Below are 15,064 nucleotides of genomic sequence, written 5' to 3'. Positions count from 1 at the left end.
CCTCATCTTCTTTATCCATTCATCTGTTGAAGATCATCTCAGCTCTATCCACACACAGCTTAGCTATTGTGGACTTTGCTGTTATGAATAATGGTGTGCAGGTGCCCCTTCGGGTTACTACATTTGTATCTTTGGGGTAAATACCTAGGAGCCCAATTGCTTGGTGATAGGGTAGCTCTATTTTTAGCTTCTTGAGGAACCTCCATTCTGTTTTCCAGAGTGGCTGTACCAGCTTGCATTCCCACCAAAAGTGTAAGAGGGTTTCCCTTTCTCAACATCTTCACCAACATTTGTTGCTTCCTGTCTTGTTAATTTTAGTCTTTCTGGCTGGTATGAAGTGGTATCTCATTGTGGTTTTGATTTGTATTTCCCTGATGGCAAGTGATGTGGAGCATTTTTTCATGTGTCTGTTGGTCATTTATATGTCTTCTTTGGAGAAGCATCTGTTCGTATCTTCTACCCATTTATTGACGGTATTATTTGCTTTTTTGGGTGTTGAGTTTGATAAGTTCTTCATATGTCTTGGATACCAGCTCTCTATCTGATATGTCATTTCCAAACATCTCCCATTCTACAGGTTGTTTTTGGTTTTGTTGACTGTTTCCTTATCTGTGCCAAGCGTTTTATTTTGATGACCATAACAGTAGTTCATTTTTGCTTTTGTTTCCCTTGCCTTTAGAGCTCTGTCTTGCAAGAAGGTACTGCAGCCAACATCGAACAGTTTGCTACCTGTGTTCTCTAGGGTTTTGATGGATTCCTGTCTTACATTTAGGCCTTTCACCCATTTTGAGTTTATCTTTGTGTATGGTGTAAGGAATGGTCCAGTTTCATACATTTGCATATGGCTGTCCAGTTTTCCCAAAACCATTTGTTGAGGAGACTGTCTTTTTTCCATTGGATACTCCTCCCTGCTTTGTCAAAAATTAGTTGATCATAGACTTGAGGGTCCATTTCTCGCTTCTCTGTTCTGTTCCATTGATCTTTGTGTCTGTTTTTGTACCAGTACCGTGCTGTCTTGATGATCACAACTTTGTAACATAACCTGAAGTCAGGCATTGTAATGCCCCAGCTTTTTCTTTTTCAGCATTCCTCTGGCTAATTGGGGTCTTCTTTGGTTCCATTAAAATTTTAGGATTGTTCCCAGGTCTGTGAAAAATGTCAGTGGTATTTTGATAGGAATTTCATTGAATGTGTAGGTTGCCCTGAGTCACATAGACGTTTTAACAGTATTTGTTCTTCCAATCCATGAGCATGGAATATTTTTCCATCCCTTTGTGGCATCTTCACTTTCTTTTCATAGATGTTCTATAGTTTTTAGACTACAGATCCTTTACCGTTTTGGTTAGGTTTATTCCTAGGTATCTTATGGTTTTCAGTGTAAGTGTAAATAGGATCAATTCCTTAATTTCTCTTTCTTTAGTCACATTGCTACATTGTATGTGCATTGATTTTGTATCCTGCCACGTTGCTGAATTGGTATATGAGTTCTAGCAAGTTTGGAGTAGAATATTCAGGGTTTTCCACATAAAGTATCATGTTATCTGTGAAGAGTGAGAGTTTGACTTCTTTGCCAATTTGAATACCTTTTATTTCCTTTCATTGTTTGATTGCTGAGGCTAGGACTTCTAGTACTATGTTGAACAACAGTGGTGAGAGTGGGCATCCCTGTCATGTTCCTGACCTTAGGGAAAAAGCTCTCAGTTTTTCCCCATTGAGAATGATATTTGGTGTGGACTTTTTCTAGATGGTTTTGATGATATTGAGATGTGTTCCCTCTTTCCGTACACTGCGGAGAGTTTTAATCAAGAAAGGATGCTGTATTTTGTCAGATGCTTTTTCTGCATCAATTGAGAGGATCATACGGTTGTTGCCCTTTCTTTTATTATAATGTATCACATTGATTGATTTGTGAATGTTGAACCACCCTTGCAATGTAGGAAGAAATCTCACTTGGTCTTGTGAATAATCCTTTTAATATACTGTTGGATCCTGTTGGCTAGTATCTTCGTGAGAAATTTGCCAGCCATGTTCCTCAGGATATTGGTCTGTGATTCTCCTTTCTGATGGGGTCTTTGTCTGGTTTCAAATCAAGGTAATGCTGACCTCATAAAATGAGTTTGGAAGTTTTGTTTCCATTTCTATTTTTTGAAACAGCTTCAGAAGACTATAATAGTTTTTCTTTAAATGTTTGGTAGAATTCCCCTGGGAAGCCATCTATCCCTAGAACCCTTTGTTGGGAGGTTTTTGATTACTGCTTCAATTTCCTTGCTGGTTATGGTTCTGTTCAGGATTTCTATGTCTTCTTCTTTCAGTTTTGGTAGTTTATGAGGTTCCATAATTTTATTAATTTGGGTCCTTTGTCTTGTCTTTTTGATAAGTCTGTCTAGGTGTTTATCGATCTTATTAATTCTTTCAAAGAAGCAGATTTTAAGTTCATTGATCTGTTCTTCTGTTCTTTGAGTTTCTATTTTTTTGAGTTCTGCTCTCGTTGTTACTATTTCTCTTCTTATGCTTGGTATACCCTTTGTTTGCTCTTCTTTCTCCAGCTCCTTTAGTTGTAAGTTGAGCTTGTATATGTTGGACTTACTGAATTTTTTGAGAAAGGCTTGTATTGCTGTGTACTTACCTCTTAGGACTGCCTTTCCTGTATCCCAGAGGTTTTGAACAGTTATGTTTTCATTTTCATTTGTTTCCATGATTTTTAAAAATTCTCCAATTTCCCAGATGACCCTTCATTGTTTAGGATGCTCTCTAACCTCCAAGTGTTTGAGTTCCAAATTTCCTCTTGTGACTGAGTTCAAGTTTTAAAGCATTGTGTTCTGAAAATATGCAGAGAATAGTACCAATCTTTTGATACTGGTTGAAATCTGATTTGTGACCCAGTATGTGATGTATTCCAGAGAATGTATGGTGTGCTCTTGAGAAGAATGTGTATTCTGTTGTTTTAGCATGGAATGTTCTATACAGAACTACAAAGTCCATCTGGTTCAATGTGTCATTCAAAGCTCTTGTTTCTTTGTTGATTCTCTGCTTAGATGATCTGTCCATTGCTGTGATTGGGGTGTTAAAGTCCCTTTCTATTATTCTATTATCACTGTGCTTCTTTAATTTGGATGTTAATTGGCTTATATAATTGGCTGCTCCAGGGTGCCTGGGTATCTCAGTCATTAAGTGTCTGCCTTTGGCTCAGGTCATGATCCCAGGGTCCTGGGATTGAGCCCCGCATCAGGCTCCCTGCTCAGCTGGAAACCTGTTTCTCCCTCTCCCACTCCCCTTGCTTGCGTTCCCTCTCTTGGTGTATCTCTATCAAATAAATAAATAAAATCTTTAAAAAACAATAATTGTTGGCTGCTCTGAAGTTAGGAGTATAAATATTTATAATTGTTTTTTTGTTGTTGTTGGATAAACCCTTTAAATGTGACATAGTGTTTCTCTTCATCCCTTACTACAGTTTTTGGTTTAAAATCTAATTTGTCTGACAGGAGGATCGCTACCCCAGCTTTCTTTTGAGGTCCATTAGCATGGTCCATTAGCATAGGCCCACTCCTCTCACTTTCAAGAAGGTATCTTTAGGTCTAAAATATGTCTCTGATAAACAGCATATGGGTAGGTCTTGCTTTTTTATTTAATCTGATAACCTGTGTCTTTTGATTGGAGCATTTAGCCCATTTACATTGAGAGTAACGACTGAAAAGTATGAATTTAGGGCCATTGTATTACCTGAAAAGCCCCTGTTTCTGTTTCTATCTGGTCTCTTACTTTGGGGCTCTGTCTTTGCCTACAAAGGATCCCCTTTAGTATTTCTTGCAGGGGTGGTTTAGTGGTCACAAATTTTTTTAGTTCTTGTCTGTCTTGGAAGCTCTTTATCTCTCCTTCCATTCTGAACAACAGCCTTGGTGGCTAAAGGCTTGGCTGCATGTTTTTCTCATTTAGTACCCTGGATATATCATGCCAGCCCTTTCTGGCCTGCCAGGTTTCTTTGGTTAGGTCTGATGTTAATCTGATATTCTTCTCTCTGTAGGTTAAGAGTCTCTTGTCTAAAGCTGCTTTCAGGTTGTGAGCGTCACATGTTGGGGTGTAGATCTGTTTTTATTATTTTTGGGAGGGGTCCTCTCTACCTCTTGAACATGAATGCTTGTTTCCATCCACAGATTAGGGAAGTTTTCAGCTGTGATTTGCTCAAATAAACCTTCTGGTCATTTCTCTCTGTCTTCACCTTTAGGCACCCCCAAAATTCTGACATTGGTATGTTTCTTGCCATCAGTGCTTTCTTGAAGCCTGTCTTCATGAGCTATTAGTCATTTTTCTCTCTTTTTCTCAATTTCCTTCCTTTCCATCAACTTATCTTCTAGATTACTTACTCTTTCTTCTGCCTCATTTATCCTGCCTGTTAGAACATCCAGTTTAGACTGCATCTCAGTTACAGCATTTTTAATTTTGGCCTGATTAGATCTCATTTCTGCACTAAGAGATTCTGTAGTGTCTTTTATGCTTTTTTTTTTTTTTAGGTCCAGCTATTAACTTTATAATTGTTATCCTGAATTCCAGCTCTGGCATCTTACTTATGTCCATATCAATTAGGTCTGTGGCAGAGAACCATTATCTCTGGTTCGTTCTTTCGTTGTGAATTCCTCCTTCTAGTCATTTTGCCCAGAGAAGAATGGATGAGCAAATGAGCCGAGTCAAAAGTATTCACCACAACCCAATCAAAAAACACGCTAGAGAAATCCAAAGAGATCAGAAACCAAAACAGAAAAGCAAACAAAAACAAAACAAAAAAGGAAGGTGGAATATCATCTCACAGGATGGACAGAACAGGGTGATCCACTTGTTCCTGAGTAAATTTTGGCCTGTGTGTTAGAAGACACTAAATCCCAAAATTGCAAAGGAGGAAAAACTTACATATATATATATATATGAAAAACTTACATATATATTTAAGTAGAAAAGTGAAAAAAGACCAAAATTGAAGCATATATCTATAATTGTAGGTGTAAAAAAATAAAAGTTAAAAAGTAACTTAAAAACAAAGGGTTGATAAGATAGGAAACTAGTTGAAAAGGGAGAAAAGAATTTCTCTGTTCTCCTACTGGCCTTCCTGTCATGTGTATCTTATACCTTTTGAAGTTGTCGCACATGGTATTTTTGTATGTGTTTGTCAGGGGAGAAGGCTTTTGTTTTTTTTTTTTTTTTCCCCACTTTGCATTTCAGTTTAGGAAATTGCTTTTGGCTCCCTTCAAGCTCACCTATTCTTTCCTTGGCTCTGTGGATCATGAATCCATTAAATTTAAAAAAGAAATCAACAGATTTGATTTCTGTTACAGTGTTTTTGTTTTGTGGCATTTCCTTTTGATTCTTAGAATTTCTAAGAAATTCTATGTTGTTACCTTACATTCTATGTTGTTTACCTTTTGCATTCAAACTCCTAACAAATTAGTTTTTTTTAAATTGACAGGGTTAATTTTTAAGTCCTCAAAACTTCTCAAGCTGAAGATGCTACATTGATTTTAGAAGTAATTTTTACGGATAAATTGAGTCTTGTAAAAACTGACAAATTGTTGACATTCACGGAACTGAATTAGATTGGCCACTAGATGCCAGGTTTTGCACTAGTCCCTGTAACTGCTGGGAATTAAGACAAACTTCTTGTTCTCCAGGAACATAGAGTCCACAAAGAAAAAAGAAGATTCCAATATCTATGTTTTCAGTGGAGTTTCTTCTTTAGCTTGCAGGACTCAGGGACATCAGAAGGAATTAGTGCCTGTGATGTAACTTGCAGGAAAACGGCAGTTGAAGTAAGACCATTATTTACAGAGAATTTGTCCACTTTGTGATTTTGTTTTCACAGTTAGGACATGTGTGGCACAGTAGCCCATGGACTGGCAGAGGTGAGGACAAACCAGAAGACTTTATTCCTCTCATTCCTGCTGTAACCTGAGCAACTTTGCTTTTATTTACTTATTTATTTTTATTGAACTTCCAAATAAGGTTTTGTTTGACAAGAGTTGTTTGGATTCATACCATAGAGACTCAGTCTTGCTTTTGGAATTGGTTGTTTAAACTCTCTAACTTTGGGGGCCACCTGGGTGGCTTAGCTCAGGTCATGATCCCAGGGTCCTGGGATCGAGCCCTGCATTGGGCTCTCAGCTCATCGGGGAGCCTGCTTCCTCCCCTCTCTCTCTCTCTCTGCCGCTTCCCTGCCAACTTGTGATCTCTCTCTGTCAAATAAATAAATAAAATCTTTTAAAAAAAAACCTCTCTAACTTTTTAGTTAGTGCATTTTTTTTCTTATAGAAGAATAGCATATAAATTAGTTATTCCTCAGCTTGTATTTCTAGTGCTGCTTCAATGTCTTAGGCTTCCAGGGCGTCCAGGTTATGAGGAACAGAAATGTGTTCATGTAATCTTGAGGAGTATGGGTTTGGTTAGGAATTTCATGAACTCATTCATTTGCCTTATAGAACTGGAAATTTAGGATATACCTTTTGTAGGATTCCAACAGCATTCTAACATTTGTGCTTTTTTCACTGACTTTTTTTCCAGTGCATTCTTTCCTCTCTGCCATTCCTTTAACTTGGTTTCTCTTCTTTTGGTTCCCATTGCTTCCTTGTATCTTTACTTTTTCTTTCCTTTTTTTTTTTTTTTTTTTTTTAAATTGAGTATAGTTCTTTAATTGAGTATTCGTTTCTGGTGTACAGGGTAGTGGTTTGACAAGTTTATGCATTATGCTAGGCTCAACACAAGTGTAGCTATCATCCATCACCATACAAAGTACTACAATATCATTGACTGTATTCCTTACGCTGTGCCTCTTAATCCTGTGACATACTCATTCCACAACTTGAAGCCTTACACCTTTACTCTTGACCACTATGTCTTCACCTTCTCTTTGCCTCAGAATTGCTGTGGAGAAGCTCCTAACTTTCACACATGTGTGTTAACTCCTTCTTCATGCCTGGTCTTGGGGTGGATATTATTGGATTGATTGCGTAAAGTTTCATGTAGTTTTCCAAGTTTTCGGTCAAAACCATCCTAGACAAGTATTTATCCTCTGTAATCTCCTTTCAGCTCAGACACTGATCTTTAGGTTGTTTCACTGTGAATGAGGGCAACAGACTACTTTGTTTACTTACAACCTTAGAATAATAATAACTTGGAACATTTTCTGAGCACTTGCTATATACTCCTCATTTTCTAATTTTACATGTATGTAGTTTAATCTCATAACAATCTTGTGAAGTAGGTGATATTATTAAACCCCGTTTTACAAATTGGAAACCAAGGCACAGGGTGCTAATTAACATGTCCAAATGGTGCATAGTTTATTTTTAGGATGTGAACTTGGCAGTCTGACCTTGGATTCCAGGCTCTCAGTTTTTAAATTCTACTGCCTGCTCATGAAAATTATTCATGACAGAATCAGGCTTTACTTTAGAATTTATTCATAATGCCCCTAACCATACAGGGTAGAGTTTGTATACTGAGAATTAGGCACCATTAATCATATGCCAGCCACTTGCCCTGTTAAAGACCTTTATGACATAATGCTAAAGTGGAAAAGGATAGCCACAACAAGCAATGTAATCTTGTCACTTCACTTGAGTCTGGTAATGCATTTTCATTTATTTCATTTATTTCCATAACTGCCTCATCTACACATATGAAAATTTCAAACTGCTGAGGCAGGAAAATAACAGGCAACTTTTGGTATAAGCTACGTCTCACGATTTAAAAATGTATTACTGAAATTACTGTATTTCACTGGAAGAAATTGAGGTTTAAGTTGTTCATCACTCCAGATCTCCATTTATATCAGAAATAGATGCCTGTTCATTCATACCTTCTTCAGGTCTACTCATCCTGCCTACGTATTACAAATTCAGTCTAAGTAGAGTTCATGAGGAATGACACCTCCACCATTGACCAATAACCAAAAACTTTTATCTTTAATTGAGAATATGAGCAGACTGATAAAATCCAGAAATGGAAGCTGCCAATGAGCTGAAGCCATTATACACAATGCTAGCTGTGAGGCCTAGGTTTTATTTTTCCTGAAGCCTGTTCATTCCAGAGTATGTATGATACTAATCAGTCTGTACTTACCATTTACTTTTACTTGAATTCATCTGAGGGTTTGTTCCCTGAAATCTAATGAGTCTTACTGTGTATGTCAACAGTATTATGATTGATTACCTTTGGAAGTCTTGGGTTGTACTGTCAAACATTGTGGTCATTGCCAATATGTTGTCATTAAAATTAGTTTTAATTTTTATTTTTAATTTAAAAGTTAACTTTAAGTTACAAGTTAATTTCTTGGGCCTTATGTTTCTGTAGGGCACTTTTATCATGTGTCTTATATATCTTAGTCTACTGAAAATTGGCACAGTTTCTTTCTTCCAGAAATGGCCATATAGTGACTAGGTTTGAATCCCAGCTTCTCCACTCACCTATTGAGTGTATTTCCTCTTTGTGTTTCAGTGTTCTCAACTGCAAAATGGTGACAGTAGTCCCTCCTTCATAAGATTTATAACACCTACTACATAATAGGGGCTCAAAAACATCTTACAATGATGATGGTGGATAACAGCATTGCCACCACATTGCCTCTGGCACTGAAGCCATTTGCTGGGCCTAGAGAAATAACCCCTAAATTCATATTGAGAGGTGTGACCTTGCTGTACAGGATTCTGATTCATTAGGTCTGGATGGAGACCAGGAATCCGGTTTTTCAAACAACCTTTGCTTTCCCTCAATATCTCCAACCTGCCATGATTCTGATGCATAGCCAGTTTTGGAAACCACTAGCCCAGAGATTGGTTTCTAAGGAAACCAAGATAAATATCAGCTCAAGAGGTAATATAGGGGTGACTCTTGTGAACTGTTACATGAAGTGAAAGAAGCCAGTCACAAGAGACAACATACTGTGATTCCATTTAAAAGAAATATCCAGAATAGATAGATATAGAGACAGAGAATAGTTGAGTGGTTGCCTGGGGCTGGGAGAGGGAGGGAATGATGAGTGATTGCTCATGGATATGGGATTTCTTTCTGGTGATGAAAATGGTCTAAGACTGTGGGGATAGTTTTACAGCTGTGAATATACTATAAGTCATTGAATTCTACAGCTTAATTGAGGGAAATGTATGTTTTCAAATAAATATTTCAATAAGGATTTTTTTTTCAGTAGTCAATTAGAAGTGAGAGAGGATACTTTTTTTTTTTTTTTTAATGGGATGGGGTAGTTGGGGAAACCAGGGGAAAGGGCTCAAACTGGACTCTTGGAAAGAGGCTTTTTTTTTTTTTTTAATTTTTTCCCTTTAATTTATTCATAAACACAAACATACAATAATCTAATTATCTGAAAGCCTTCTGGGAACTTCATCTCCTGGAAAACTGCCTTGTAAAGGAAATGGGTTTAAAAGAAAAAAAGACTTTTGAGTTCAGAAAACAACTGCATTAAAGCTATGGACAGGAATAATTCAAAGATAATGGTGCTGGAGAAAATCCTCAAAATAAATGCAACTAAAATAGTGACCAGAGATTCATGGTAAAATACTTAAAAGGTATTTTTTTGTAAAAAATGAAGCCAAGGGGGGCGCCTGGGTGGCTCAGTGGGTTAAGCCTCTGCCTTTGGCTCAGGTCATGATCTCAGGGTCCTGGAATCCAGCCCCGCATCGGGCTCTCTGCTCAGCAGGGAGCCTGCTTCCCTACCCTCTCTCTCTGCCTGCCTCTCTGCCTGCTTGTGATCTCCGTCTGTCAAATAAATAAATAAAATCTTTAAAAAAAAAAAAATTGAAGCCAAGGGGCACCTGGGTGGCTCAGTGGGTTAGACCTCTGCCTTCGGCTCAGGTCATGATCCCAGGGTCCTGGGATTGAGCCCCGCATCGGGCTTTCTGCTGGACAGGGAGCCTGCTTTCCCCTTTTCTCTGCCTGCCTCTCTGCCTACTTGTGATCTCTGTCAAATAAATAAATAAAATCTTAAAAAAAAAAATGAAGCCAAATGTTATATTGGACAAATTTTAGGTTATAATCCCAGTGCAGCTAATTCTTAGAATAAATAACCAATTGATGTTTCTTCCCCCTTGGAATAGACATAGCATAGATTTGTAGGAAATAAACAGCATAGGCATGGATTATAACAAAGGACCATGACCTTTACTTAATGTTTGACTTTCACAACAAATTAGTCAGTTTTGTAAAAGTAATTAAGTACTTAATCACTTTCTCTGTGGCCTTTCTTTGTTGTTTAATATTTAAGTCATTATTTAAATCATCTGTTATCATTCCTGCGGTTTTTCTTTTTGGTTGTTAACTAGTCTGATTCTTCAAATTGTTTCTTGTCATTGACTTTGCTTTTCATTGCAGCAATCTCCAGTATCACCTTTAAAGGTTTCTTGGGAGCCTATTATTGCAAGATGTGCAGTTTCTTTTCATAATTTATTTGCATTGTGTTGTTGGATTATCTGTGAGAGCCTGATAAGAGCTAATGTTAACTATTATTTAGGCAAGAGTGAGTCAGAGGATTAATTTTATATAGGGACAATTCATTAATGGATATTTTTATATAATGACAGACAACTTTGTACCCCAAATAACAAATATTCATTAAAATGGAGTACCCATATTTATTGGATTGCTGAATTATTGGGATGCTAACTCATATGCTGTTGACTAGTGTACAGTTTAAAAAACGAAAACATCTATTCACAATGTAGGAGAAGCAGTAAGGTAGCTGATGGGAGAGGGGTGGAGATTGTGGTCAGGTAGAACTGCCTGGTATTAAGGGAAGGGAACTGATTTCCTGTATAGTAATGCATACCATAATTCTGTTTTAATAGTGAGGAAACCTGCACCTAGAGAAGCTAAGTAATTTGCTTAAAATAATATCTCAGTTGGGTCCGTCTTATTCCAAAGTTTGTATTCTTTTAAAATAATATTATACTGTCTTGACAAAAAGCTTAGCTATCTGAAAAAGTGTGTCTCCTCACCAGCCAAAAATATATGTGATTTACAATTTTGCATAATATAGTTGAAAGGCATTATAGAAAAAAGGGTACTTCTATCAACTACTTGTCAGAACTTAACAGTTTTAATAATAAGTTAGTTGATGCTTGTTAGTTTACAAAGCACGTCTACATCAGAAATTTCATGTTTTCTGTAACAACCCTGTGAAGTAATCCTTATTTTACTAGTAAACTTGGGCTTGAAGTTTAAAGTCAGTTATATGAGGGCCCAGGTTTTTCTGCTTCTAGATCTTACTGTTTTTCCATTATGCTACACGGCTTTCTTGTAGAATAACAGAAGCCCTACAAACATCCCTTTTGTAGCAATAAAATACCCTCAAAATATTACCCTTAGTGATATCTGTTGGACTGGTTTACTATATCATATTTAAATATATTTTAGTGACATTTTAAAATTGTGGTATGTTCAAACTATACACCTTAACATTAATTTCTATAGATTTGATGGCAATGTCTGTCCTTTACTTCCTAATAGTTAATGATTTATTTTTAAGAGGATTGATTTAAAATGGAAATTGGTATAATCTGACTTTTTTTTTTAATCTAGTCTTTGTAGAAGCTGAAATCCCATCAATCACTGTTCTTCAAAATGCAATGGAATGTACCAAGGTCTGTATTCCGACTGGCACATAGGACATGCATGGAACCACATAAAGCCAGTCTTTTTGGACACTGTCAAAGCATAAAGGGACCATTACATTTGTATAAAGCTGAATCCAGAGTAGTTTTGGTACAGGACCCTCAAAAACAATGGCTGCATTTATCTGCTGTCCCGTGTGTTGCAAAGGAAAGGAAGCCATTCATTGCTCATCCACCCCAGCCGGGGGTCCTTCGCCATAAACAGTGGGAGCAAGATATTTTATCCAAGAGGGTTATGTCATCCAGTGCCACATCCCCTGGAACTCCTTCGGAAAAAAAGGAAGAACCTGATCCTTTGCAAGACAAATCTATTAGTCTTTATCAACGATTTAAGAAAACATTTAGACAATATGGAAAAGTTTTGATTCCAGTGCATCTAATAACTTCTGCTGTTTGGTTTGGAACATTTTATTATGCAGCCATAAAGTAAGTTTTTGCTTGGGTTGAGCACCTTTCCCTGCTTTATCAGAATGTTAATCTTCTTAATTGTAGTAATGAAAGCCTTAAATAGTTTTTTAAATGCTTTAATGTCTTTCACTGTTGAGTGTGACTGCTTTTCATAGCTGTTTTTGACATTTTCATAGCTAAATTTGCTTGCCGTTCATAGCAGGCATTATGTGAAAATTTTAATCTGTACCATTTCATTTAATCCTCATAACTCTATGAAGTAGGTAGCGTGATTATTCCCATTATATTGATGAGATTAAGGAAGAATAAGTCAAAACAACTTAGCTTTTTCCCAGATGTTTTGGAGTCTTATTTCAAAGCCCCTGCTGTTCATCACTATGCTCATCTGTCAACATTTAGCATGGCACAGAAATAAGAGATTTCGGAAATTTGGCAGCACAATTGAGTTCTATACTTATGTATTTCTTAAAGGGTTCACGAATGTAAAAAGATATCTATTACTTTGCCCTATGTATGATTTTGGTGGGAAATTGGTAACATGTTTTTTGCTAAAGCCTGCCTAATACCTGTTACAGATACAAAAACAAACTAATTGCAGGCTCATGTTTTAGTGTTACCCACGGCTGATAATATGTCAAGGTAAGGTCTTTTGTTCTGATCAGAAGTTAATTTGTTGGACACTTAAAAAATTGAGCATAGATCTCATGTTAGGTGCTCTTATCACAACTAAAATTAAACTTCCAAAAAATAATACCTTCAGGCTAGGCCTGATTTGGTGGGCCTAGCCTGAAGGTATTATAAAACACAGAATATCTAAATGCACCTTTTTTTGTTAAATACTCCTCCTTTCTTTTAAGGTAAGTTTATTATTTACAATGTTTTAGGAGCAGGGTACACATTAAAACAGATCCCAGTGATTTCCAGTTTGTTTCTGCCACTAGCAATTAAGGCGTTCTGAAGTCGGCCTATTCCTTTGAATGTGTCCTGTGGGCTTTTCTTGTGTTAGCCTGGGCATGACAGAGCTGAGTGAGCTCACCATACTGAGCACAGTGAAATGGCACAGTGAACCCCACTTTGAGTTTTAGTAGACTCAATCCTTATGGGGCTAGAATGATTTTATTCTTTCCAGAAGTCCATCGATTTTCAGTGTTTGGTTATATTTAATGGCTTGATAGATTAATAAGATATTTTAGTTTTGTATGTAAGGCTCACTCCTTGGGAAAAAGTTATTTTTTTACTAAATTAAAAGATAATGAAATGGAGACTTATTCTTGGAAAACATGGGGATTAGAAGTGTTTCTTTACAAAAGTTCTGAAAGGATTTTTTAGCTTGTGTAGTTGATGCTGCTCTGATTCTCTTCACATCTGTGTCTCCATTTTCTTTCTCAGTTATACCTTTCTTTGTTACGTATCCTTATCCTTTAAGAATTGTGTCTTTCTCTTTATAAATAACTTGGCATTTGGGGACTATCATTTGTAATGGCCTGAAAGAGCCTCTCTGTACATTTCCCCCACAGTATACCCATTACATACCATTTGTTTGCATCTGTTGATCAGCATGTGTATCTGTACTTGGTAGGTGTGGGGGAGGGAGAGAAGATCCAGCAGTCACAGAAAATGCAACAAAAAAACTTAAGTGTTTAGACTGCTGAAAAAAAAAAAAGAATTGTCCCTTTCTTTACAGAAGATCCTTGTATACGTACACTTTATGGATTATCTTTTTCATTAATGACATTTTTCTGCGCATTTTTCTTCTAATATTTATAGAAGTCTTCAAAACTGACCTTAGTGAGGCGCCTGGGTGGCTCAGTCAGTTAAGCGGCTGCCTTTGGCCCAGGTCATGATCACAGGGTCCTGGGTTTGAGCTCCGCATTGGGCTCAATGCTCCTTTTGCCCCTTCTCTCTGACACAACCTTGTAGAGATCTTAAATCTGACCAGAAGTTCTCTGTTTGATAACTGTAGCTTTGTGATGATGGTTTTGTTCCTGTAGTTAGATGCCTTGTGTTTTAGGCCTCAAGTTACAGATCCATTCTGAGGCAAAATGCTGCCTGATTTTTACGGCATTGTATTCTTACTGTGAATGTACTTTTTTCCTTGTGTATTTCTGCATCAGTTGAAACGTCATAGAGCTGGCATTTGTAAAGCACAGATTTCTGTGAGGCCATGGAAGCTTCAGAGTAAAAAGTGACAAGTGGATATTACTGTTGAAATCAGGCCCTCACTAGTGTTTCATATTTAGCAATTCCAAAGGAAATGGAAGTTATTATTACTTTAAAATAGTCAAATCATCAAATCAGTATTTTAGAAATAAATAGAACTAGGGTACTTGGGGTGGCTCAGTTGATTAAGTGTCTGACTCTTGATTTCAGCTCAGGTCATGATCTTGGGGTTGTGAGATCGAGCCCCACGTGCAGCTCCGTGCTCAGTTGGGAATCTGCTTGAGATTCTTTCCCCCTGCCCCTGCCCTCCGGCACATGCTCATGTGCTCTCTCCCCCTCTTTCTAAAATACAAAAATCACTAAAATAAAGAACTAGAACCAGTTGTTTGCTCCTTTATTTTGTAAAATATACTTGTGCAAAGTGTCTGAGGTAATTATTTGATCTTTATGATAGTTCTTTTTTTCTAAATCACTCAGTTTTATCTAATTTTTGGCCACATGTTTGTCTTTTGTTTCCCCTTCATGATTGCTTTTAAATTACATACTGGGCTAGGTGAGTGATAAAATAATTTTATAATTGTATTCATTGTAGAAGATATAATTAGCATATTGTGGTAAGATATTAATGGTGCATAGTGACTTAATTAGACCCATAGAATAGCTAAGTCCTAGTAATACTAAGTTTTGCTTTAATGGGATTCTGTTGTTATCTAAGAGACTTGAAAAGGAACTGATGGTGGAGAAAGAAGAAACCAGGTTGGACTTACAGTTTTGTAATTTTTAACTTTTTAAAGAACCTTCAGTTACCTGCTTTCCTTTCGTGGATGGCCCAT

General features: G+C 37.0%; 1 protein-coding gene across 4 annotated transcripts in view; it reads left to right on the top strand.

Annotated features, from left to right (window-relative positions):
- FAM210A (family with sequence similarity 210 member A) overlaps window positions 1-15,064 on the top strand; it is a 35,443-nt gene that overhangs the window by 12,810 nt on the left and 7,569 nt on the right. For all 4 annotated transcript variants that reach the window (XM_082697595.1, XM_082697593.1, XM_082697594.1 and 1 more), the window contains one exon: window positions 11,572-12,089. In XM_082697595.1, the coding sequence (XP_082553721.1) occupies window positions 11,614-12,089 (476 nt within the window). In that variant the 5' untranslated portion in view covers window positions 11,572-11,613. The remainder of the gene's footprint in view (window positions 1-11,571; window positions 12,090-15,064) is intronic.

The sequence above is a fragment of the Mustela nivalis genome (genome assembly GCF_964662115.1).
Source record: "Mustela nivalis genome assembly, chromosome: 14".
In the NCBI taxonomy this organism is placed as follows: Eukaryota; Metazoa; Chordata; class Mammalia; order Carnivora; family Mustelidae; genus Mustela; species Mustela nivalis.
Note: the sequence above shows the minus strand (reverse complement) of the source record. Positions and strands in the feature narration are given on the sequence as shown.